This window comes from Protopterus annectens, chromosome 8.part0, assembly GCF_019279795.1.
Source record: "Protopterus annectens isolate FY-2018-M chromosome 8.part0, PAN1.0, whole genome shotgun sequence".
Classification (NCBI taxonomy): Eukaryota; Metazoa; Chordata; order Ceratodontiformes; family Protopteridae; genus Protopterus; species Protopterus annectens.
This window is the reverse complement of record NC_056741.1, coordinates 24,787,466-24,813,748: the sequence shown is the minus strand read 5'-3', so window position 1 is coordinate 24,813,748 and position 26,283 is coordinate 24,787,466. Positions and strand designations below refer to the sequence as shown.

Below are 26,283 nucleotides of genomic sequence, written 5' to 3'. Positions count from 1 at the left end.
TTTTGAAGAACATTTTCTTTTTTAATTTTTTATGTCCATCAAAACTACTTTCAGAGAGTCGACATGAATCCATATCACCATCTTCCCACCACCTCGTACTGTATGAGGTCACAGAGCATTCAGTAATGTCACTGTCCACTTCCCTCCATGTACAGTATGACATCACAGTACGTACAATAATGTCCTTATGCATCACAATACATGCAACTCCTTGTACAGTATAGGGTCACTAGAGGTAGCTACTGCAAAATGTCAAGTGCCAACCTGCTGTATACAAACTCACTGATTGAAAGGATAGTGAACCACCTCTCTAAACTACCAAACAGCATAAAGCAAATATCATGCTCTCTGGATATGGGCACCCCTCCCTCACGACCCTATAAAAATATTCTGCAGGGGTGATTACATCAGCAGCATCATGAACCATGGTCTTGTAGTCAAGTTACATAAAAGGAAACACAGCTGGAGAAAGCTGACAGCAAGAAAATGGAGTGATAAAAGGGTGGACAACTGGGATACTTGTGTAAAGTCCAGAAAAGACAGCAAAATGCACAAGAGTTGAAATGAAAAAGAAATAAATGAAAGAAATAACAGGAAAATGAAGGGCAGGAGCTTTCCTAAGTTAAATGGAAAACGGAAAAGAAGTGAGTTGGCTGGAAAAGTGCAACAAAGACATTGATGTGCCAAATAACAGGGCGGAATAGTAAAAAGAGGTGCCAAATAACAGGACAGAATAGTAAAAAGTGGTGCCAAATTACAGGACAGAATAGTAAAAAGTGGTGCCAAATAACAGGACAGAATAGTAAAAAGTGGTGCCAAATAACAGGACAGAATAGTAAAAAGAGGTGTCAAATAACAGGGCAGAATAGTAAAACGGCATTTCTGACTGGTGTACACCAAAGAAAAGAGGGGCAGATTACTAGTCCGGAAAGGTACTATTTGTAATTCTAAGTCCTAAAAAGTGAGCTTGAACTGTATTTTTGGCATTTGTTAACCATAGTAGCACTGATCAACATGGACTTTGTCATGCTCAGCTCAGCAGCATTGTCTGATTAACTCATTCGCTCAGAGGCACACAGTAAGTAAGTGGAGATTAACAGAATGAAACCCTGAACTTTAGGAAGTAGCTAATTAACAGCCTTGATCCTCTTCACTAACTGCCAAGCTCATTCTTGAAGCATCCCCCCTTCTTTGAGGTACAGTGACCTCAGATTTAGTGTCTGTGAGTGTGCATGTGAATATGCATGTGTTTGTGTGTGAGTGCGTGTGTGTGTGTGTGTGTGTGTGTGTGTGTGTGTGTGTGTGTGTGTGTGTACTAATGTGTATATATATATATATATGTATAGTGGGGTATGGGGGTCTAGCCTTGCCTTTTGGAAATGGTAGGGGGCTTGCCTACCTGCAAAAGGGTTTAAAAAGAGTACAACAACTTTCAGCATTTATTGCTCTCCTTAGATTTGCTGTTAATTTTTCATAATTCTGAGAATATCTCTGTGGCACAAGGTGTAAGTGCAGTGACTTTAGATAAAGGACACAGCTGGTTAAGGGGTCAAATCCACTACAAGCTACTTTTGAAGGAGAGTGGGAAAAATTGATGAGTTGTTTGCCTTAGAAACGCAAGGTACAAGGTTTGATTCTCACCTTGGCAAGCATGGCTAGGCTTAAAACGCCTCCCTGGGGTCATTAGCCTAGTAAATACCTATGAACCTATGATAGTTTTAGGTGTCAAAATGGGTCTACTTTACATGGATGACTTTTCAGAAAGCCGAGACCATATGATGGAATTTCTAAAAGTCGACCACATAAAATAAACACATAAAACACAACAAACACTTACCTTAAACTGTTAGCAGGGGGGTTATGCCCCCCTGCACCCCCCATGAGGGCCTCCACCCCCCCACACCCCCCGTAACTTAAGTATACCAACTCCGACATCGCACTACAGTGCGGAAGAGGGAAATTTTCCCATTCCGCACTGTATGGAGATAGCGGTTCCCCATGGTCGGTTTTTCGAAAGTCGATCATATGGTCTCAGCCATATGAAAGTCAACTTTCTGAAGAGTCGACCATGTGAAGGGGACCCATCAAAATTACCCCAGGAATTGTCTCAGAGGCAGAACAGTACAGATATGGAGGTGGTCAGATAAGGTGGACTATCTCAGAGGCAGAACAGTACAGGAATGGAGGTGGTCGGATGAGGTGGACTATCTCAGAGGCAGAACAGTACAGGAATGGAGGTGGTCGGATGAGGTGGACTATCTCAGAGGCAGAACAGTACAGGAATGGAGGTGGTCGGATGAGGTGGTTATTACTGAAAACATGAGGAAAGTGAAAGTGCCACTAAAGAAGAATAAGGCACAGAGTCTGACCAAATGCCACCCAGAAGCCTTAAAAGCATTATTCAGACATTAGGCAAACTTCTGGTGGAGGTTCTTAGCAAGTCCTTTAGCAAAGGGTTGGTCCAAAGGAACTGGAAGCTAAAACAGTAATGCCCATCTTCAGGGCTGGCACAAGGAGTGTTCCTGGTAACTATAGATCGGGAGCCTGACTTCAATGTTGAGGGAGTTAAAATAATGGAGTCACCCTCAGTCATGGAATATGATGATCTTCTTAATGAATTCCAGCATGGATTCAATACAGGAAGTTCCTGTCAGACAAACCTAATCCAGCTCTGTAAATGCTTTACGAGGGTGGTGTGGCACAGGCAACAGTATTCATATGAACTGAATGCATTCCAGTAACGCCCTTGAGCTAATTCTTCATATAAGACTCCTTTGAAGACCATGGAAGACAGGGATGAGAAGCAAACTGTGCAGCTGGGTTTTGAAACTGGAAGAGGGTAGGACACATAGGTTAGTACTAAGGGAGGTTCTTGAAGAGAATGAGTTGATACATTTTGTCATATAAGGACTGGTCCTTGGGCTTCCATATCTCATGTGGTCATTCATGTCTTATATTGGTCATGGAGGACCAGCTCAGTCTCTTTGTAGAGGTCACCAAGCTGAGGTGGGGTCTTTGTAGATGTCACCAAGCTGAGGTAAGTAGTATTTTATGATATAATTCTGGTGAAGGTCATGATGAAGCTGAAGTCAGAGACTGAGCAGAAAATCTCCGCTTCAAACCTTCCTTGTACACAATAATCCATGCATATCTCTCAACTGTCCAGATTTTGCAGAATGTCCAGATTTTTGCCTTATATTTTTGGATTGTTCCTCATAAAATGTGTGGTTTTCTGGCAAATCACCAAGAATTAAAGTCACTAAATAATGACATACATTTGAGTTTTAGACTTTATATCCTTCAGAAAATGCATGCTAACATAGATCCTGCTATTCTAGCACCTTTCTAAGTTTATAAGAGCAATATTTAAAATCTGTCCCTATTTTTTGGACCTTTGTCCCCCCATTATGTTAGGCTTTATCCAGATTTCTTGTGTTAAGAGGTTAAGAGGTATGGATGCAACAACATAAAAATAATGCAGTGGTCTGATAAACACTCAGACGGGGATCAGTATCAGGAGCTAGAAGCAAGGAAATTATTTGATAGTTCTTATAACAGAAGGTATAAGCAATTAGGCACAGTGCAAAAAAGAAGGCAACAAGGGCACACCAGAAACTAGTATATACATCCTGAGGTGCATTATGGGATATGAAGGTAACTGTGCTCCCATGCCAGGGCCACAGAATACTCCTGTAACCTTCATACTGTGCTTGGAGGTGGGTCAGATGTTGGCATCACTGTATGCCCTGTGACCTTCATACCATGATGCTGGTATTAATGGATACCCTCTCTCCTTCATACAGTGCAGGGTGGTAGAGCAGTTGTTGGTTCATAGGTTCATAGGTTGGAACTAGGCTATCGGCCCTAGGGCCTATACAAGCCTAGCCATAACAATTCCCTGGATATTTCTTCCCACAATATTTACTTCCCTGGACCCCTGTCTAGCAGGGTGACTGACATGATCCCTTGAGGGTGAACTTCCTATCTCCCATCCAATCATCAAGGTTCCTTTTAAAGAGGCCCAAGGAGGTGCTCTGTTTGACATGTATGGGCAGTCTATTCCAGACTATGGGGAGTCTTTGGGTCAGGAACCTATCCCTCCAGCATGTTTTGTTCATTGTGATGACAAGGTTTAGATCCCTAGAGCGTGTGGCTCTGAGGGATTGCAATTTCTTTAAGTGGAGCATATCCAACAGCTCAGGGTTTGACATGGCCTTATATGTTAAGCAGAGATCGCCTCTGAGTAGACGATATGTCACAGAGTATAGCTGGAGTTTTTTTAGATGGTCAGCATATGGCATACGCTTTAGGCCTGTGATTCTTTTAGTGAGGTATTTCTGCGGCCTTTCCAGCTGTTGCAGATGTCTTGTGAGGTACATACCAAATGGGGCGTTATACTCTATAATCTTCTTACTGAGAACTGGATTTTTTCAACAATATTAAAAACAGCTTTGGTTACCAAGATCTTCCAAAAATATCTGGATATAGGCATTTGGAAGAATTACTGCCAAATCTTAAACCTTCCATTTATTGTCAGCTGATGAAGATGGTCATTTATGCACAGCTGTAGCCACATCTACAATATTGGGTTCGGGTCCAAACACAGCATAGAGACAATTCTTGTTCTAGTGGCTAATGATCTCCTTATGGTAAGGGATCAAGGTAAATATTCTATCCTGATCACAATTCATCTGTCAGTAGCATCTACTACTGTAGACCTATGTGTTATCAGACACTGTCCTTAATTATTTTGTCTTTTACATTTCAGGATAGTGTCAATGAGTAGATTCGGGTCTGAAGTTGTGTGTCAAAAGGTTCACTTTTAGCTCCCTTGTTGCTCATACTGTACACATGCTGCTGCTTAGGGAAGCCACTGCAGGGACAGATATTTTCTATCAGGCACATGCTGATGTTCACCTTTACCTCTCCTTTCTGGAAGATGTAATGGATGTTCCCCTTCAGAAAACTGCTTGGAAGTCCATCCTCGATTGGATAATTCACGGTCATCTCAGGCTCAACCCAGTTAGTGCTATGTTGGCGCATGCCACTTAAGTAGTGAATCAGATAGAACTGTGTTCCCTGTGTTCTTGATCTGGGCTCTGTTCCTGATTACATGCTCACACTGACCGACTAAGTGCAGATAGTTATCAAGATGTCTTATCTTTATATGAAAAATGCAGCTCAGATCAATTAACAGTTATATTTTATCCATGGATCTTAGGATGATGGTTCAAACTTTAGAGCTATCTCACCATGGCTGATGTAAGACTCTCTACCTTGCTACTGGATGAACTCTGGCTCCCCTGTAATGAGTCCAGAACTTGGTGCCAGGCTATTAATGGGTACTGCTTAATCATGCAATATTATGCCTGTGCTGGATCAACAGCCAGCTGCATCTCACCCAGAGTTCCAGTTAAGCTGCTCAAGTCATCAGTTAGGGCTGTTGGTGGTTAGAAGGGTCAGCCTGGAAACTTGCGGCACGCTCTCTTTTGCACATCTTGCTTTGATACTTTTTAAGTGTCTACTTTCCCTGACTTGAGCATGCAAGCCATTGTCTTCCTTCAGGAAATCTCTACATTACCATCCATTTGGAGGCTATATTAGAGATTTGGCAGAGGTAGTCATTTAACTTTCAAAAAATTACAATTTTAAATAAGATTATTTTTATTTTACAATGTTATGCTGCATAATTTTATTAGATCTGTTAAGTTAGGCTTATAGCATTCACATATTGATTCACATGTAAAAAGTTTAGAGTTTCAGAATTTTAAGTTTTATGCACATTAAAATATAACGGTATTACAAGATGCCATCTGACTTTGATACTGTGCATGGAGGGGGGGTTAGATGCTGACATTATTGGATGCCCACTGACCTTTATACCATGTAGGTGGGTCAGGCATTGATTACTGAATGCCCTCTGAGTTTCATACTGTACATAGAGATGGATTAGTTGTTGGTATTACTGCATGCCCTGTGACCTTCATACTGTGCATAGAGGGGGTCAGATATTGACAGCATTGTATGCTTTATAACTCACATACTACATAGACAAGATGAGGTGCTGGAGCTGATATAGGCCTTTCTTCCAGTTGCTAGATTAGTAAGAGAAAGTTGGAACCACTCCTTAAGATGATGTTCATTATGTTCTCATTGTCCCCTCACTTGTAACTAGAATACCCACCAGACCGTCAGCTGTATGTAGAAGGAGTCATGTAAAGCAGGAGCTGGTGGGGGGTACATTGAGGAGCTGGCATTAGAAGTGATCTGGTACCCGGAGGTAAAAACCTCACAGCACACATTAAATAAATAACTGATGCAATATGAAATATGTATTACTAGGCACTGTGTATGAGCAAGCTTCTTCTATCTGTAACCTGATCTTTAGCCTGACAAACAAACACATTTTTTGCGTTTGAAACAGCAGTTCTGTGGCTAACAACAAGGCCTGATATTAAAGAAAACATCATACAGTCATAGTAATTAAAATGTTGGTAGTAGCATGGATGTAATTTTTTTCATTTTCTTGTTTTTAAGGAAGCCATTCAGCTCGACCCGTTGCAGAGGAATTTCATACAGGTTACATGCACTGCTTATCGTACATCAGCAGTTACCTTTCCTTCCAGAAAGAACAAGATGGCATCATACAGAGTAGACTGATACAGCACCTAGAAGGTGCCATTGCATCGGCAATACAAAAGACACCTCAAAATCCAAAACCTGAGCCAGCAACTAATGTCTCAGTTATCGTTAAACCTGCAGAGTCTCAGAAGCCTGTTCTTACGACTTTATCCAGAAATGTGCCTCCACCTAGACAGAGCCCTGCAAAGCAAGCACTTTCCCGGGATGCCACTCCTTTTATGGAAAACCCTTTAGCAACAAACAGAAGCAATCAGCCTGCACCCCGCCGACGTCTTGTGTATAGTATGCCTAGAACTGGACAAACTTCACGGCCTGAAAAAGCTGCAGAAAGTTCAACATGTCAGAGACAGTTGGGTTCCACTGTCCCACCTGTTCTTTGGTCTGGCACACAAAGTGTGCTTCAACCTGCACATGAGAGACAGAGAGACATGAATTCTCAAAGAGGACCCTTACCAAGAGGAGGGCCAAACCCTTTGAATCCTGCTATAGTCAGTCAGGTGTGGAGGCCATGGTGATAATACTCAGAAGTGACTTATAACAGTAGTTTGTATATATCAATACTGTAAATGAAATTCCCAACTTAACTTATTATCATTGTAATTTATTAATGCTTTTTTAATAAATTTCTAAATATTTGTTTTCATTATTTTGTGCATATTGTACTATTGTAGAAAACTTGGTAGCTATCTGTTAGCTGGACTTAAGAACAAAAGAAAAGATACAATGATTCACAAACTCCAACCTTATGGGGGTGGCATCTGCCATATACATGCTATATCTGTAACAAACAAGTATACCCATATTGGTAAATCCCATATTGTGGACACTGAATGGCTGAAAATCTTGGCTTACATATGCTAAGTTCAAGACTGCAATTTCTTGGAGTATTCCATTTTCTCTCAGGTATTGCAATTTATAGTTGGCATGTATAAGTTCAGGGGTGCGGCAGATTTGCCCCCCACATCAGGATTGAAGGAGAGCTTGCCAACTGCAAAAAATTTAAAAGAGAAGAGTGATGTTAGATATTCACTCTTCTGCATTTTTATTTTTTTTTAGTGTGTCAAGACTCCGGATTTTGAGTTCTAATATTTCAAAAGGGAGTCATAGACTTCTGTATCCAAATGATCACTTCTATAAACATATCCTAGCAAAATTCAACCAAGGCACTGTGTTGTATACATCCATTCCCAGATGATTCCTACCTGAAGACATCTGTAAGAAGTCCAGCATGACATTGTGCTACAGACCTCCACTCACAGATAATCCCTGTCCATGTACATGTTTTGGAAGAAGACCAGCATGAAACAGTTCTATAGTCTTCCATTCCCAGATGATTCCTAACCATGGACATGACCTGGAAGAAGACCACTATGACACCGTGCTATAGTCTTCCAGTCCCAGATGATCCCTGTCCATGGACAGGTTCGGCAGACGACAACTTTGATATTGTACTATAGAATTCCATTCTCAGAGAGTCATAGCAACTTGCTATCTTTGCTAAGTCATCTGGAAATCCAAATAGGCAATGTAAGCTTAGTCTTATAAATGGAAAAACAATACTGACCATCAAGATGATGAATAAAGACAGTGTGTGCTCCTTCTATCAACAGTGTCCACCTCCCATGTTCCTCCTGTCCTCCTGTTAGTCTAGAGAGGTAATGGCACTTACCTCACAGCCACCAGCAGAGTGTGTGTGTGTGTGTGTGTGTGTGTGTGTGTGTGTGTGTGTGTGTGTGTGTGTGACATGAGGAAGAACTTTTAAATGCTACTTGTCACAGAAGATATCAAAGCTACTACTTTGTACATGATACAATGTAAATGACTGTATATGTTTTCATGTTAAGTTTGATACCATGTATCAAAATGTATAGTTGTCTTTAATTGTTGTAGTGTGACAATGTGTGAAACTGTCTGTAATTGTGATGTATAATTGTCTTATTCTACAGTTTGAGCTATTATTATGCACTTTGTATAACTAGTTGAGTTTTTTTGTAAATATATGACTTGAGAACTACACTTCTGTGTTTGCCTAAGTGTTTGTTGCAGGTAAATTTATAAAGTGAAATGAAACAGAAGATAAGTGAAATTGGGAATGGACTGAAGGCAGATGTGGGGGAGAAAACATTGACTAATTTGATAAAGGAAATGAAATCCAGCAATATTTCATTAGTCATGAAGCTAGAGAGAAATGAATGAGTGAGTGAGTGAAGGAATGAATGAATGAGTGAAAATGAATTTGTGACTTTTATTTTTGTACAGTAAGGCTGAAAAGAGACTTCCCTAACTGCCTAAATGGTGACTGTTTCCACCCTGTTAAGGTTTAAATAAATATTTCAGTCTCTTGGTAGATCAATGTACAACTCTTTTATTAAGTACAAAAGCACACATGTGCAGGAGACAGTACTCAGAAAGTCATGTCTCCCTGAACAAAGGATTTCATACACATTTTATAGAAAATTCTTATCAGAGAAATAAACTTTATCTATAACACCATTGCTAACATCCAATAGAAACTATCTGGTCAGTGCATTTCATCCATCAGACCACTACTATATATAAAATAGGAAAAGAACAAATTTCAAGAAATATACACTTTGTACTCATTATATATGTTTTGGCCTAATAAAGAATATGTTTCCTTCTTGCTATGTGTCTAACCAGAAATGCTACCTCAGGGTCAGGAAAATTAAACTTAGCAACCTTAGCACTCAGTAGTTTTCCATAACTTCAGGATACCTTTGTCGTCACATACACCTTCTTCTTCTTTCGGCTTTTCCCGGTTAGGGGTCACCACAGTGGATCATCTGTCTGCTCATGATTGGCAGTGGAGTTTTACAGTGTTGAGTTGCCAGCCCGGCACCCAAACTTCCACAGAAGGCACACACACGCGCTCACTCACACCTCGGGCAAATTTAGAGTGTCCAATCCACCTACTGCATGTCTTTGGGATGTGGGAGGAAACCGGAGCACCCTGAGGAAACCCACGCTACCACAGGGAGGACATGCAGACTCCGCACAGAAGACACCCCAGCTGAGAATCGAACCGGAGAACTTCTTGCTGTGAGGCAGAAATGCTAACCTCTGCACCACCGTGGCCGCCCCTTTGTAGTCACATACACCAACCTGCTAAAACCTGTGCATTTTTAGTTTAACCCTTTATAATCCCCCCTTTGATGCTTAGAAAGCATCACATCAAAACTATTTTTCATAGACCAAAAATGTTGTCATACATTTTACCAGATCCTTCAAACACTGTCTTTTAATTTTCACTTTTCATGACACTTTCATTCATATGCTTTGTAAATGGCACATTTTCAAAATTACCAACATGCATATTCTGTAATGCAATGTTAGATTGAGATGCAATAAGCTTAGTTAATAAAATTTTGCAGAAAAATAAAAGCAGAAATAAAATCAAATAATAATGGCAATGAGCATAATAAATTTAAAACAAAAAAATAAAAGCAGGAATAATGTCACAATAATAATAGCAATGAGCATAACAAATTTTAAAACACTGCCACCCGATCCAGAAAACAAATTAGTGAGCCATGCCCACTGCGAGCTATCTGCCTCGTTGGCATTTGATAGCTCAGCTACTTTTTGGATATTTTCCAAATGACTACATATTGCGTGTTCATTATCAGGAATAAACATACAGCATTCCTCGTGCATGAGCGTGCATGTACCCCCTTTTGATGCAAGCACAAATTCAACTGCCATTCGGTTCTGCAGCACTACAGCACACATAGCACTCACTTCTATAGTGATCAAATTAACAGACTCAAATGTCATGTTATTCAATACTTTTATTTATTTTTTATTTATTTATTACATTTGTTGACCGGGTATGTCCGACTGGCCAGAGGCCCATTTTTAATGGAGACTCCGTGAGAAAAGCTCCACATAGATACATAATAACAATAACAAAAGAAAGAAATAGAAAAACAAATCATATTAGCAGCAAGAAACTAGTACAACTGAATTATTTTACAGCAACATTAAACAGTACAAGGCAAGATCCTGTTACTTAGTGCAGACCCAGGGGGGGATCTCAACAGAAGTAAAGCACAAACAGTAGAACTAAATTTAATACAATATGTTTAACAGTTTAGAAAGCTTTCTCAGTTCCCAAATTGACTTAGGAGCTCCATAAGCAGGAAATATACCAGCCGCAAAAATAACATCATCACCAAGGTCCATATGAGAAAGTCCCTTGAAGGCTACTCATTCCAGGTCATGGTGCTAGATCCACAAAACATCAATTTTGCCAATTGGATTTTTTACAGTCTAAGTCTCTTCAGCATTTCAAATCTTTCCGCTAAGCAAAGTGGATGTATGTCGAATGGCAGGGACTATATAGCCAATAAAGCAACTTCCATTCCTATTTTACAGTAACCGTTTGTATGCCCTTTTTCCACAAATAAAATAGCACCCTTCAATGAAGGCTGTTATGGGAGAATTTAAATTATTAGTTAGCAATCAAAAAAATACATCTGTCCCTAAATCTTTAGCAAAGCTACTTTTATTGTTAGTATTTGAGGCATTTAGAAATAACCAGGTTTGCTTTGAAGATGTAATGTCCACGGTGTAGTTAGTATTACTGGGCATTCAGTTCAATCTGCATGGTATGAAAAAGCGCTACATGTCTTATTTTCTATAGTAACTAATGTTACCAGTCTGCATACTCTTACTGTTGTGGCATTCCAAATATTATGTCCCACCCTTTTTGTTCCATTTTGCTGAAAGCATAATCACCTGTCTGAGCATACAGCAAAGATAGAGATGCAGGTTTGATTACACTGGTTTCCACACTCCCAGTCTCATTTATTAAGGCACTGAAAGTCTCAAAAGTATCCAATGGGGCCACTCTAGATAGTAATCCACTATGTGCTGCCGGAATGGCTGCACACACCCAACAATTACTAACATTAAAAGTCTTTGCATAGGTTCATAAGGCAGCATCAAAAGTATTAAAGGGGGTGCCAATTTATTATTTTTTGTTTAGTTTTAGGTGTTATCAAGCACTGCATTCTCTTATCAAGAGATTGAACTGTACTTACAGTTTATGCAGGAATCAAGAAGTGCAGCAGTAGAGCAACAATAACAACTGCAGTCATCAAAGTAACAATCAGGCACAAAGAGCGTGCTGGGCAGGGTTCAGAGTTGATCCTCGCAGATGTCCAGGCACAAAGGTGGCTTGTGGTGAATAGCTCACTGTTGAACTCCAGACACATTTTCCAAAGGCTGCGGTTATTGTTTGCCTCCCATGAGTGGCACTTGGTCGCCTGACTCAGGGAAAATGTCCCCTTGCTGTAATCCTACTGCATTACTCATCACTTCTGTGCTTGGACTCCCTGGTTTTTCTTTGGGTACAGGAAGAAACTGTCATCCGACAAGGTTACAGCAGCAGAGGTAAGAGGGGTGGGCTGACTTTCCTCATCTAGCACTCTCTCGTGGACATGGGAGATATGGATCCAGGTTGAAGACCATTTGAGTCCGACCACTGTGGCTGTCGTGAGGAGCACCAGGAATGGGCCTTTCTAGTGTAGTTGGAGGGACTGATTTCTGGAGAAGGGTTGTATGTAGACCCAGTTGCCTGGGTAGAAAACCTGTTGCATTTGGATCTGGCTGGAGCTGGGCAGAGATTACCTGTGAATGGTAGTGCTGCAGAACAGAAATAAGCTGTTTACAATAACTGAACATTGTATCATCAATTAATTGTAGCTCAAGATTAGTGGGTAGGGGTGTAGTTGGCATCCTCATAGTTCGCTCCATGAGCATTTCATGTGGAGAAAATTTTTGTGGTGCACTAACTGCACTTCGAAGAGAAAACAATACTAAAGGCAGTTCTTCTGTTCATTTCAATACTGTCTCTGCAGTAATTTTGGCTAGTTTAGTCTTTAATGTCTGGTTTACTCTTTCTGCCATGCTTGAAGCCTGAAGTCTGTGGGGGCAATGTAGTTGAAGAGTGATATTAAATACTTTACAAAGGTGCTGCACAATTAGTCCAGTAAAGTGGGTGCCCCCATCTGACTGAATGCAGCAAGGAACCCCAAATCAGGGTATGAGTTCAAAAAGTAACCTTTTGGCCACAGTGGCTATGTCATTTCAAATATATGGATAAGCTTTTACCCAACCCAATAAAACATCTACAATGACTAAAACATACTTACACTTTATGCTTGGTGGCAATTTAATAAAATCCCACTCCACTGTACACAACAAAAAGGCCCCAATGGTTTCTTGATATGCTGGGTGGGGACAGCAACAGATTTAGATACAGTAAAACAAAGACATATATTATAAGTATTTGCAAGATGCTGGATGACCTCCGAAGCATAAGGGGCATAACAATCAGTTAAAAGTTATTTTAACAATGCATTTTTTTCCCATATGGGAAGGCAAATGATAAGCTTGTGCAAATTGAGATAAAAAAGCTCATGAAGCTACTAACCTTCCATCTGCATAGTGCCAAGTTGAGTCAAGGCAATGACAAATTCACCTTACCCTTTTGGAGTTATTAGCTTGATTCTGAAATATCAACATCTCCTGTAATGATACAAGTACATTTTTAACTTGAACAGGCTGCAAAAAAGAAGCCTGAACAGGATTTAATAAAGCATCCTGTCATGCAGCTCTATCGGCAAAAGCATTTCTCATAGACTCAAAAGAGGAGCCCGATTTATGTGCAGTGCACCTGATCACAGCGATCTCCTCTGGCAGGATCAAGGCATCTAACAATTCTTGAGCAAAAACAGCATTTTTAATAGCTGTGTCTGCATATGTCAAATAACACAACACCGGCTATTAAGATTTAAATAAATACTTCAGTCTCTTGGCAGATCAAAGTACAACTCTTTTATTAAGTACAAAAACGCACATGTGTGGGAGACAGTACTCACAAAGTCATGTCTCCCCAAAACGCACATGTGTGGGAGACAGTACTCAGAAAGTCATGTCTCCCTGAACAAAGGATTTCATACACATTTTATAGAAAATTCTTATCAGAGTAATAAACTTTATCTATAACATCATTGCTAATATCCAATAGAAAGTATCTGGCCAATGCATTTCATCCATCAAGCCACGATTATATATCTGATAGGAAAAAGACAAGTTTCTGGAAGTATATGTTTTGTACTTCTCTATATTTTGGATTAGGAAAATGAAACATAGCAAACTTAACACTCTCAGTTATTTTCCATAAGTTCAGGATACCTTTGTAGTCACGTACACCAACCTGCTAAATCACATGCATTTTTGGGTTAACCCTTTGCACCCTCCATGTGCATAAAATGACATAAAAATACTCCATTGGTTGAAGGGCTTCCCAGACAGGAACACTGTTTTAGTTAGAGCTGATACACAGAATAAAATCATACTCAACTCAGTTACTTGAGTACTTTACTTGAGTACTTTGTATTTGGCACAGTCAGACTTTTTTTTTACCTCATCAGTGAAGCATGAATTCACTTTTTGGCTACGTTTAGAAACATGGAACTTAAAAGGCCAAAATATGCATATCTACAGCTAGCTTGTTTTGGCTTTATTGGCCTGAATGTACCCATAACAGTTTTAAACATAAAACGTTATGGGCATTGAGAAGCCATGTAGTTGAAACACTGGTATGTCCTTAAGGGGTTATTTGCATATATCCCCTAAGCTTCAACTATGGGGGGGGGGGGGGGTTAAGGTGTTACACAGTGAAGATTGTAGCTTGGCTGGGTCTTTAAGTTTTTACTGAATGGTTTGTCTGTGAGACCTTTTTACCCTTTGGTTTGGAAGAAACTAAACATTGAGATAGAAGGGGAAAATAGGTTTCACATCTTCAAGTATTTGTGAGGTATGGTTAAGTAGAAGGGAAACTGGAATAAGGAGGCCAAAGATAGACTCAGAGGTTCTGCAGCCAACTGGCTTAAGTGTCAGGAGTAAAATACAACAAAAGTATGACAAGATCTCTCAACAGACTTCCAAGATGGCTGCACATTTAGTAACAGCTTGAGTCTAGCTCTCCCAATGTGAAAACAGAAATTCAACAGAGAAGGCCAATAGACTTTTGTGTTTATAGGATCATAGGATCATAGCAAGTTACTAGGCTATTGGCCCTGAGGCCCTTATAAGCCTAGCCAAGAGTTTAGCCCATGTTTAGCCAAGTCAGCACCCAATGTCCCAGTCCAGCAGTGACACAGATGGAATCCCAGGGGTGTATTTTCTGTTTCCCATCCAGTTATCCAGGTTGCACTTAAAAAGGGATAACAAGGTACTCTGCTTGATATGGAGAGGGAGTCTATTCCATAGATGGGAGAGTCTCTAGGGCACAAACCTGTCCCACCATCAAGTCCTATTGATGTCACAGACCAAGCTGAGTCCACATGTGCGGGTTACTCTAGTGGAGCTTGACTTGTGGATATGCAGTAGTCCCCTCAAGGCGGGGTCTGAGATTGCTTTGTATACCAGACAGATGTCACCTTTGAGGAGTCTGTATGAAACTGAGCAGAAGGACAGGGCTTTTTGCCTCTCAGTGTAGGCTAGATGTTTGAGGCCCAGGATTCCCCTGATGAGGAACCTCTGTGGTCTCTCCAGCTTCCTCATGTGCTTTGCGAGGTACATGCCGAAAGGGGCATTGTACTCAATAATGGGCCTTATAGGAGAAGAACACAGGGATTTTATGACCTCCTTGTCCCTGGATAAGATACCCTTACTTATAAAGTGGGCCATGTAGAAATCTTTCCGTACGACGAAAGCAACATGGTGCTCAAAAGTCAGGTTGCTATCAGCCTGGATGCCCAACCCCTTCACAACTGATTGCATGCTTAGAATGTTGTTATTAATGTGATAATTTGTGGGGATGTCACACTCCCCAAAGGGGATGATGATGCATTTTTGGTAATCAGCTTGAGGCCATGCTTCTGGCATCACTCATTTGTTTGTGTGGGACCCTCTTAGAGGATGCCCACATCACTAGGGGAATTGATGACAGCACTCAGCTTGCAATCATCTGCAAACCTAGTCAGCCATAACCCATTGGTTTTGGCATGCACCTCAGAGAATTATATCCCAAATAACAGAGGCTCCAAGACCAAAGCCTGGGGTACGCTGCTCATTACTGGTCTACTACTTGAGGTGGCTTCCCCTATTTTGACTAGGAGGGTTCTATCAGTGACCCAGTTTGCTACCCATCTGGTAACATACAGATTGATGCCTTGTTGAGAGAGTTTATCTATTATGCCTGAGTGGGGAATAGTATTGAAGGCTTTGGCCAGGTCAAGGTAGGCAGTGTGCACCATCTTCCACTCATCCATGGATTTGGTGACTGTCTCAAAGAAGTCGACCAAATTTAACAGACATGACCTTCCCTTGATGAAGCCAAATTATGTGGGATTGAGTGTTTGGAGGTTGCCAGTGTCCTTGTTAATGAGGTCCATGATAATCCATTCCATAGCCTTGCAGATCAGGTTAGTTAGGCTGATGGGTCTATAATTTCCCAGATCAGTGGACAATGCACCTTTGTGCAAAGGGATGATAGTGGCTGTCCACCACTCAGCTGGGACAAAGCTGGTACTCAACCTTTGGTTGAATAGGGTGCCTAATGGTGCTGCAAGTTGCTGCCTGAGTTCATCTAAGATGTAGCCTGGGATGTTATCAGGTCCCATGGAGTCTGTATTTTTTGCCTTTGAGAGGGCAGTGATGTCCTGTTCCCTAGAGATAAGGTGAGGGGGGCAGGTACTGGGGATGTCTTGATTTACTGATGGGGGGACAGTGGGGGTGAGTTTTTTGCTGAATCTGTCAGTCAATGATTGGATGGGAGTTAGGAAATTCACCCCAGGGATCACTTCTGTGGCTCTGCTCGACAGTGGCACAGAAAAATAATTTTCTTGGGTGCCAAAAGCCAGGGTACCTTTTGGCTAGACTTATATAGGCTATAGGGCCAATAGCCTAGTACCTACCTATGAACCTATATCTACGACATTTGTATATGTGGTGTCCTTAACCACCAGTTCTGAGCAGATATGGGTGCTACTTTTGAGACTGCATACATATGTGAAGAAGGCCCTATGATTGTCTCTAGTAGATGTGGCCAATTTGGACTCAAAGTTTGCTTTGGAGGATTTCACTAGTTCTCTTATTTGCTTGTTCAGGCTAAGGAGAGATTGCTTCCATTTGGGCACCTGCTCCTTCTTGGTCCTGGGCAGCAATTTATTTCCTTTTGTTATAGAGTTTATTTATTGCAGATGTCCACCAAACAGGTTTACTCTTCTTTGCGGAGGATGATTTTGTCCTGTTGGGTATTCTTGATTCCATGCATCTATATAAATGCTTGCAGGTAAATTTCAGTAACTGGCTAGTAAGTTTACTGCCTGGATGCCAGGAAAAAAATGCAGAGCACCTGGAAAAAAATCAGCTACAAAAAGTGATGAAGAAACCCTGACTGGGGAAAGTTTTGCAGCTGTTCAGTAAAAAGCAATGCAACCTCCAGACATGACTTCCAGTAACCATACTGGAATATATAAGACAACTGCACACAGACTTGGTTAAAATAAACAAAACACTGATGGAGTATATCAACACAAACAACAAAATGCTGGACAATGGAAGAAGCTTTAAACAGATATTCAGTTGAGGTGATAAAGCTGAAAAAATCAGAGGTTGAAATGAAGAAAAGGCTAGCTGAATACGAGACTGCTCAAGAAGACATGTTTAAAAAGATAACAGAATTAGAGGACAGAGCACACAGGGAAAATCTGAGATTTTCAGCTATACCAGAGAATCCGGAAGGAACAGACAGTATTAATTTCATGAAAGCACAAATAAGCAACTGGACTGGTATTCCACAGCAGGTGGTGTTAGTTGGAAGGGCACATTGTGCGTATGCTCCAAACCTAGCTATGAGAAAGCAACCCAAACCTTTAAAGATGCAATCCTACCAGCAGAAGGAGCTGATTCTGAGAAAACTGTGGCAAAAGGACAAAATACTAAAAGTGGGAGTCAGCAGAGTGTTTCTGGAGAATGATTACTCATTCTACACCAGGCAGAAGAGGAGTAAATTCATTCCACTATTCAGGGAATGTTGAGATGCAGGTGTGAGATTCAAACTGCTATACACAGCTCTCTTCAAGTTATTCTTCCCTGGAGGGACAAATTATTTTTTGATGAGAGCCCCTCACTATCACTCTTCAAGAGGAACCTTGATGAGTGGATGGGTAACAGAAAGTTCACACCGGGGATCACACCAACAGCACTACTAGATAGGGGCCAAGGGTACTAGCTGCTAGTACAAGGGTCTAGAGAACTACTAAAGGGGCGGTGAATACCGCACAACGTGGCTGGGCTAATATATGCTTTCGGGCAGATAGCCCAGTACCAACCTATGAACCTATGAACCTATGAAGTACATGCTAAGGAGGAAATACAAAAGTTTGCCCAACAAAAAATTAGCTGTGAAACAGAAGGAGATTCTGCTTCTTGTTCTTCTAATAATAAAGACTACAGAGAAGATTGTATCTGTGAAACCTTTTCCACTATTTCAATGGAAAATGTTGGAGAGAAAGAAGGGAGCATGAGAGTTGACTAGAAGAATCAAGAGTACTTTGGAAATGAAGAAGAGACAGAATTTGGGAGGTGGAGATGAACAGTAATAAACCAGTAACTTAATGTGGGATTACAATGCAATAATTATATTTATGAAATATGTCAGAACAAGAAAATCTGGAAATGTTGGACTTTTTTTAGAATTTGTTGGACTTGTGGAGGCTCTAAAGTATATGCCCTACTTCATGCCGTTAATGTTTGGAAAATGCTTTGAGGAGGGGAAGAGGGGGAGAAAGTTAACTGTAAGTCAAGAAAACATTTTTTCTTAATAGTGCTATTTTTGTGGTGTATGGTTTTCTTTGCATGTTGTAAAGTAAAGTTTCCTCAGTTATTTTTAAGTGCAATGGGGATTGTAAATAGGTGCTGCTGTTCTTTTTTTTTTTTTTTTACTTTCTTTCTCTCTTTTCTCTTTCTTCTTATTCACTTTTAAGAAATGTAGGCACTTCAGTGTGCAAAAATAAATAAAGCCTGGTTAAAAGAGCATGACAAAAGAAAAAAATAATGTGCTTTTTCTCATTCTTGCAATGGGGAATGACTAGATTAAGGACCTTAGACTGATTTGGAAACACATTTTAAGAGAAAGCAAGTAAATGAAAAAGAATATTGAATATTATGAGGCTTTTTATAGCAAATTTTGTAGCAATTCTGTATCTGGCCCTCATGTCTCAATGGAAACAATCTGATAAAGAGAAATTGAATGTCTGGTTCTCATGTCTCCACGGAGACAATCTGATAAAGTGAAACTGGTTACAGTCCGGTGAGGAGACACACTTGGAAAGAACTGAATATGTGAATTTGATAAAGAAAGGTTTTCAGGATGGTTATTCAGCAGAATATCTGCAAGAAAAGAAGAGAGGAGTATTTAAATTAATTGCAAGAGAAGCTCCAATAGTGATAGAAGAGGATAAAAAAGATAATAATGGCAGATTTGTAGTGTTAAGGGGCTACTTGCAAGGGAGGAGGATTACACTGGCATGTATTTATATTCCATCTAAAACTGCTAGAATGCACCTTAAGAAAATTCTGGGAGAAATAATCAGTTTTCTGCAAGGAACATTACTTGTAGGTGGGAAGTGGAAATTGATTTCCAACAGTGAAGATGTTTCTGGGGGGGGGGGGGGGCAGAAAGGAAAGTATAACAAAGGAAGGTAGATTCTGAAGAAGTTTATGAAAATATTTGACATGGAAGATCTGAATTCAGTAATTGGAGTTTGGAGTGAATTTACATATTATTTCTCAAGATATAAAAACTGGGCTAGGCTAGACAAAATTTACATTCCACAGGAACATGTGTATTTAATTGAAGGTCTTGATATGCACCCAATAACTATATCAGATCATGTGCCAATAATAATTAAAACAAAAACACAGGGTAATGAAATAAAAATGAGACACTGGTGCCTTCCCACCTAGATGTTGAAAAGAGAGGAATTTAATGAATAGGTAGTAGAGATTATTCAGGAGCTACTCGAGAGGACTGAAGCTACTTCTGAAAATATAGCTAGGGAGTGGGATAAAAATTAAGGTGGAATTTAAAAATAGGGTGTAAAAAGAAAAAAAGCTATTGTTAAGAAGTAACAAGAATTATTTAGAGGGATTGACAAATGTTAAAGTATTGCAGAGTAGGAGGAATCTCACAGATCAAAGAGAATCAACTGCAGAATGCCAGGCAGAAAATAAGGATTACCGCGATAATATGCACGATAATATGCACGAGTTTAGAAAGGGAGCTGTTAAGCTACTGATTTTTTTTATAATAACACCAGAGCACAAACAGATTTAGCACGATGACTCAGGCAACAGAAAGTAGAAAGGGCTGTTGCCAAGCTTAGGGAGCCTGGGATGACATGCTCGACACGCCACGCTGCTTCACTAGGGATGGCTTGCACCTGTCACCCCTGGGCTTTCGGATATTGGCAAAGGCTCTTGCCACCCCCATAGTGCCTTTTTTAGGCAAGGCTCAAAAGACAAACCCACCTCCATAGGTATCACAAGGGATAAGAAACTAAGAGTAATGCTACTCAATGCCAAAAGTCTAAACCTCAAGATGCACACACTCAAAACTCTCCTTAGCATGGAGAACATCGATATCTGTGCAGTAACAGAAACCTGGTTCAAGGCTCACGAGAGCACCCCAGCACTACCAGGTTATACCTCATACCATGCTTTTCGGCCCCAAAACTTGGACCGAACCACAAAAGGAGGGGGAGTATCGATATTCATCAAAGATACCTACACCTCCAGGTTGGTGGCAAAGCACGAAGCATCAGAGACTATCCATGTGCAACTAACAGTGGGTAAAACTGCCTTCCAGTTTATAGCCTGCTACGGACCACCCTCCCAAACTCAGGAACCCCACTCGGCCTTCCTGAGAACACTGGAAAATATGAAGGTCTCTCTAAAAACCATTATATTGGGCGACTTCAACTACCCAAACATAGACTGGGAACATTACTCTAGCTCCAACACCCTAGCCCAAAGGTTCCTAGAATTTATAAACTCAAATGCTATGGAACAACTTGTGACCGCTCCCACAAGAGGGGAAAACATACTGGACCTGATCATCACCAACATGGGGACTCTGTGCTCCAGACCAGAAGTGTATCTCTCAATGGTAAGATGAGACCATAAATTAATCTCACTGGATATCCACATCCCGACCCCACCCCCTGCCCAGAAAACCACAGTGAAAAACTTCTCTAAAGCAAACTTCACACTACTCAAAACTGAGGTGGAATCCTTCAAAGCCCCCGGGCCTGTGGAAAATACGGCCCGGACCGCAGAATCCTTTATAAACGCATTCTATGAACATCTTCGGGAATGCATGGATCATGCAATCCCAAATAAAACTAAGACCCAATCCCCCAAAGGCAGACGTCCTGTCTGGTGGACCCCAGCCATAAACAAACTATACAATAGAAGAAGGAAGTTACTACACGATAGAGCAAAATCCCAAAAAGGGAAGGCATCTCTGATCAGTATTATCAAAAACCTATGGGCACTCATAAAATCATCTAAGGCCAGCTTCGAGAGAAAAATTGCACAGAACACTAAAGATAATCACAAAGCTTTCTTTAGTTATGTTAAGAACCTGGGTGGGAGTTCCCAGATATGTTCAGAATTAGTCCAAAACGACAAAAAATACACTGAACCCACAGACATTGCCAACATCCTGGCCGACAGGTTCAGCGCAAACTTCTCCCCCCCTCCCCATCAAAAGAGCAAATATCTATTCCAGCAGAGTGCTGCCCCCTGACTTCTCAGATGCTCAGGTAAAAACTGCCCTCTCCAAAGCAAAAAACACAGCATCAATGGGACCAGACGGTGTCCCGGGCTGCGTCCTACATGAACACCAAGATGAGCTGAGCCCAAACATAAACCTACTGTTCAATCTCAGCCTTACTACAGGATATGTACCAAAAGAGTGGCGTACAGCAACAGTGGTCCCTCTCCACAAAGGTGGTGCCTCAACGGATCCTGGAAACTATCGTCCCATAAGCCTGACTAGCTTGGTCTGCAAAGCTATGGAAAGGATCATCATGGAACTCATAAATAAAGATATTGGGGACCTACAGACACTGGATCCTACCCAGTTTGGCTTTGTTAAGGGCAGATCCTGCCTCTTAAACCTGGTCAATTTCTTTGAAACAGTCACCATGGCCATTGACGAGGGGAAGGTGGTCCACACAGCCTACCTGGACGTCGCAAAAGCCTTCGATACAATACCCCACTCGGGCATCATAGATAAGCTATCCAGCTAAAATATAAACCCCTATGTCACTAGATGGGTTGCAAACTGGCTCAAGGACAGAACCCACAGGGTTAGAATTGCTGGAGCCATGTCAGACTCCAAACCAGTTACAAGTGGCATCCCACAAAGCTCAGTCCTGGGACCTCTCTTGTTCGGTATATATTTCTCGGAGATACAGGCCAATATGGAAGGACTGTGGCTGACCAAGTTCGCAGATGACTGCAAACTGGGTGCCATAATCAACTCTCCAGCTGACACAAGCATCCTCCAAAAGGGCCTCATAGAAACAGACAACTGGTGCCAGAGCCATGGCCTCAAGCTAAACACCAAAAAGTGTATAGTCATCCCCTTTGGCAAAAACAAAGTGCCCACAAATTACCACATAGGTGGTAATCCATTAAGTATGGAAGAAGTAATTAGGGACCTGGGGACCCAAGTTGATAGCAATCTCTCATTTGACAACCACGTGGCCAAAGTGGTTAGAAAAACATTCTATATAGCCCACCTAATCATGAAGGGATTCACATCTAGATCAGGGGAGGTCATTGTGCCTCTTTACTCATCCCTCATCAGGCCCATAATTGAGTACAATGCCCCTTTTGGGATGTACCTTACCAGACACCTGCAGCAACTGGAAGGACCCCAAAAGTACCTCACCAAGAAGATTAAAGGGCTCAAACAGATGCCATATGCTGCCCTGTTAAAGAAACTCCAGCTCTAGTCGGTTGCATACTGCCTGCTTAGAGGCGATCTGTGCCTGACGTATAAAGCCATGTTCAACCCGGAATTAATGGACATGCTGCACCTCAGAAAATCCAAATCTCATCGAACTACGCACTCGAGGGACTTGAACCTCAGCACAGAAATAAATAGGACATGCTGGAGGGACAGATTCATAACTCAGAGGCTCCCTTCACTCTGGAATAAAATCCCAGTCCAAGTTAGGCAGAGTCCCTCACTGACTCTCTTCAAAAGGAATCTTGATGAGTGGATGGGAGATTGTAGGTTTACCCTGGGTATCACTTCTGTGTCACTGTTAGACAGAGGCACAATAAACTAAACCTCGAAAAAGGGCATAGTAAAATTCATTTAAATGGGTGGCGAAAGCCAAACATACTCTGGCTAGGCTTACAAATGCCCTAGGGCAGATAGCCTAGTATAAACCTATGAACCTATGAACCTATGAACAAGTAAGGTAACAAGAGGTCCTGTAGAGGTATCAGAAATATTTTGGAAGCACTATGAAAGCCTGTATAAAGCAGATAAATATGGAAGTCAAGAAAAGATACAAATGGAAATGTTTATGGAAGAATTAAATATGTCAAGGTTAGAGGTAGATGAGGTTCAATTACTAACAGTTAGGATAGAAGGAGATGAGATTGTGATGTATAACCGATCTACAGGAAAGTCCCCATGAATAGATGGTATTCCTGTGGAAGTTTGGAAGCTAGGAGGGCAAAAAGGAAGGTTTTGTTTAACAGTATTTTAAGAGGAGGAGGAGAAGTGCCAACATCCTGGAAAAAACGGTGGTAGTTGTAATACCTAAAGAGGGTAAAGATCCATCAGATCCAGCTTCATCCAGGCCCATTTTAATAGTAAACCATGATTATAAAGTGTTCATGTCTATAATGTCTAAAAGAATGGCAAAAGTAATGCCAAAATTGCTAGATATGGATCAATGTGGTTTGTGAAGGGGAGGCAAACCTTTGACAACATTAAGAGAACACTGATGATCCATAGGGAAGCAGAATGTAAGAAAATACAATTGTTGTTTGTGGGTCTTGATGCACAGAAAGCATATGACAGAGAAAGCTGGGACTTTATGAGCAGGGCAATGGAAGCATTTGTATTTCCTGAAAAAAAAATTATAAGTTGATTAGCAGGATATAGAAGTCTAAAATTAAAGTGGGTGGGCTCCTCTCTGATAATTTCTTCTTGAGCAGAGGAACCAGGCAGGGGTGTCCTCTTTCCCCTTTGTTATTTGCATTATATTTAGAACCATTGTCAAAGAAAATAAGGACGTCAGAAATTCAAGAATATAATTGGTATAATGTCAAGAACAACTGATTCTGTTTGAAGATGATATTATTTTATACCCGACAAAACCAAAAAAAGACATTACAGTGTTGTGGAACATTTTGAGACCATTTGAAATATTTTTGGGATACAAAATTAACAAAGCTAAAACAAAGGCAATAGCTGTAAATTATGTACCCAAATATGAATTGGTTCAGTAATAGCTGTATTTATGGGAGCATGAGGAAATGAAATATTTAGGAGTATGTATTAAAAATGATTGATTCTGGTGTGGCAGCTAAGGATATGTGGGAAGAGACTAAACAAAAGATAGTACAAAAACTGAGAAAATTGAATTTTTATTATATGGGTATGGATAGTAAGATACAAGCAGCTAAAATGTTTTTAGTCCCATTAGTCTTATACACAGGTCAGGCATATTTTATCAAGCAGAGAAGTTGTGGGTAGCAATTAATAAAGAGCTGAAGGATTTTATCTGAGAGGGGAAGATGGCAAGAGTCAAGTGGGGTAAGTTAATTCTTCCAGTAGAACAGGGTGGGTTGGAATTATCTGATTTGAAGGGGTATTTCAGAGCTAGACAGTTAAGGCTCCTACACATAGCACTAGTGGAAAACTATAATTCAAAGTGAAAAATGGATGATGATGAAACAGGGGTGAGCTCAAGAAACAAGGAGAGACTGTGATTTTGGATGCAGGTCTTTAAGGAAAATAACAATAATCATACAGAATATTATATCTATAAAATAGTAGAAAATATCCTAAGAACCAAGCCAACACGGGAATGGGGGAAGGAGATTCTGCCAACAGGGATGACTGCAATTAGGGATATCGACAATAGGCAAGAACTAAGCCAACATGTGAAAGGAGAAAGGAGATTCTGCCAATAGGGATGACTGCAATTAGGGATATAGACAATAGGCAAGAACTAAGCCAACATGTGAATGGAGAAAGGAGATTCTGCCAATAGGGATGACTGCAATTAGGGATATCGATAATAGGCAAGAACTAAGCCAACATGTGAATGGAGAAAGGAGATTCTGCCAATAGGGATGACTGCAATTAGGGATATCGACAATAGGCAAGAACTAAGCCAACATGTGAATGGAGAAAGGAGATTCTGCCAATAGGGATGACTGCAATTAGGGATATCAACAATAGGCAAGAACTAAGCCAACATTTGAATGGAGAAAGGAGATTCTGCCAATAGGGATGACTGCAATTAGGGATATCAACAATAGGCAGGAGCTAAGCCAACATGTGAAAGGAGAAAGGAGATTCTGCCAATAGGGATGACTGCAATTAGGGATACAGACAATAGGCAAGAACTAAGCCAACATGTGAATGGAGAAAGGAGATTCTGCCAATAGGGATGACTGCAATTAGGGATATCGACAATAGGCAAGAACTAAGCCAACATGTGAATGGAGAAAGGAGATTCTGCCAATAGGGATGACTGCAATTAGGGATATCGACAATAGGCAAGAACTAAGCCAACATGTGAACGGAGAAAGGAGATTCTGGTGATAGGGATGACTGCAATTAGGGATACAGACAATAGGCAAGAGGGAGCTGGAATTTATTGGAGAAAACAGGCAAAGGAGCCAAGGTACTGAGAGCAAATAACTAGAGAGGGAAAGATGATAGAATGGGAAGATGCCAAGAATTTATTTGGAGTGCAGGTTAGAGATTGCCTTCCCTATCAAGGATTGGATTGAATATCAGAGTATAAACAAAGAGAAAGAAATAGAGGGGTCCTAAATGAAAGACCAGCACTGGTAGAGTTTTTAGTAGAATGTAGAACAGAAGCTGGCATTAATAAAGGAATAATTAGTACAGCATATAAAATATTGCATGATAAGTATAAGAATCGATCAGAGGAGGTTAGAAAGGATTGGGAAGACAGACTGGATAAGCAATTCACAAAGAAACAATGGGAGCATATATGTATGTCTCCCAAATATGCAACACAATCTTGAAGATTTAGACTTTTTGTTTGGATATGTTTGCATAAATATTTTTATACTGCTAGTTGACTCTGGAGAAGTTTTCCTCAGACAGACAGCAAATGTTGGAGGTGTGACAGGAAAGAAAGAGGAAATTGGGGATATATTTTCTGGGAGTGTGGTGAGTTGGCAGACTTTAAGGATTTCCTGAAGGATGCACTGTCAGAGATGCTTGGTTGGCAGATTGGTGTGATGAGGGAGATGATTTTTCTGAGCTATGATACAGAATCTGAATTGCCTAGACATGGTAAGGCCTTG

At 40.8% G+C, this 26,283-nt stretch overlaps 1 protein-coding gene across 1 annotated transcript in view; it reads left to right on the top strand.

The window, feature by feature from the left end:
* LOC122807969 (transcription factor HES-2-like) overlaps positions 1-7,157 on the top strand; it is a 21,157-nt gene extending 14,000 nt beyond the window's left edge. Inside the window, exon 4 of the mRNA XM_044078998.1 lies at positions 6,538-7,157. Within this exon, the coding sequence (XP_043934933.1) occupies positions 6,538-7,157 (620 nt within the window). The remainder of the gene's footprint in view (positions 1-6,537) is intronic.
* The last annotated feature ends 19,126 nt before the right edge of the window (positions 7,158-26,283 follow it).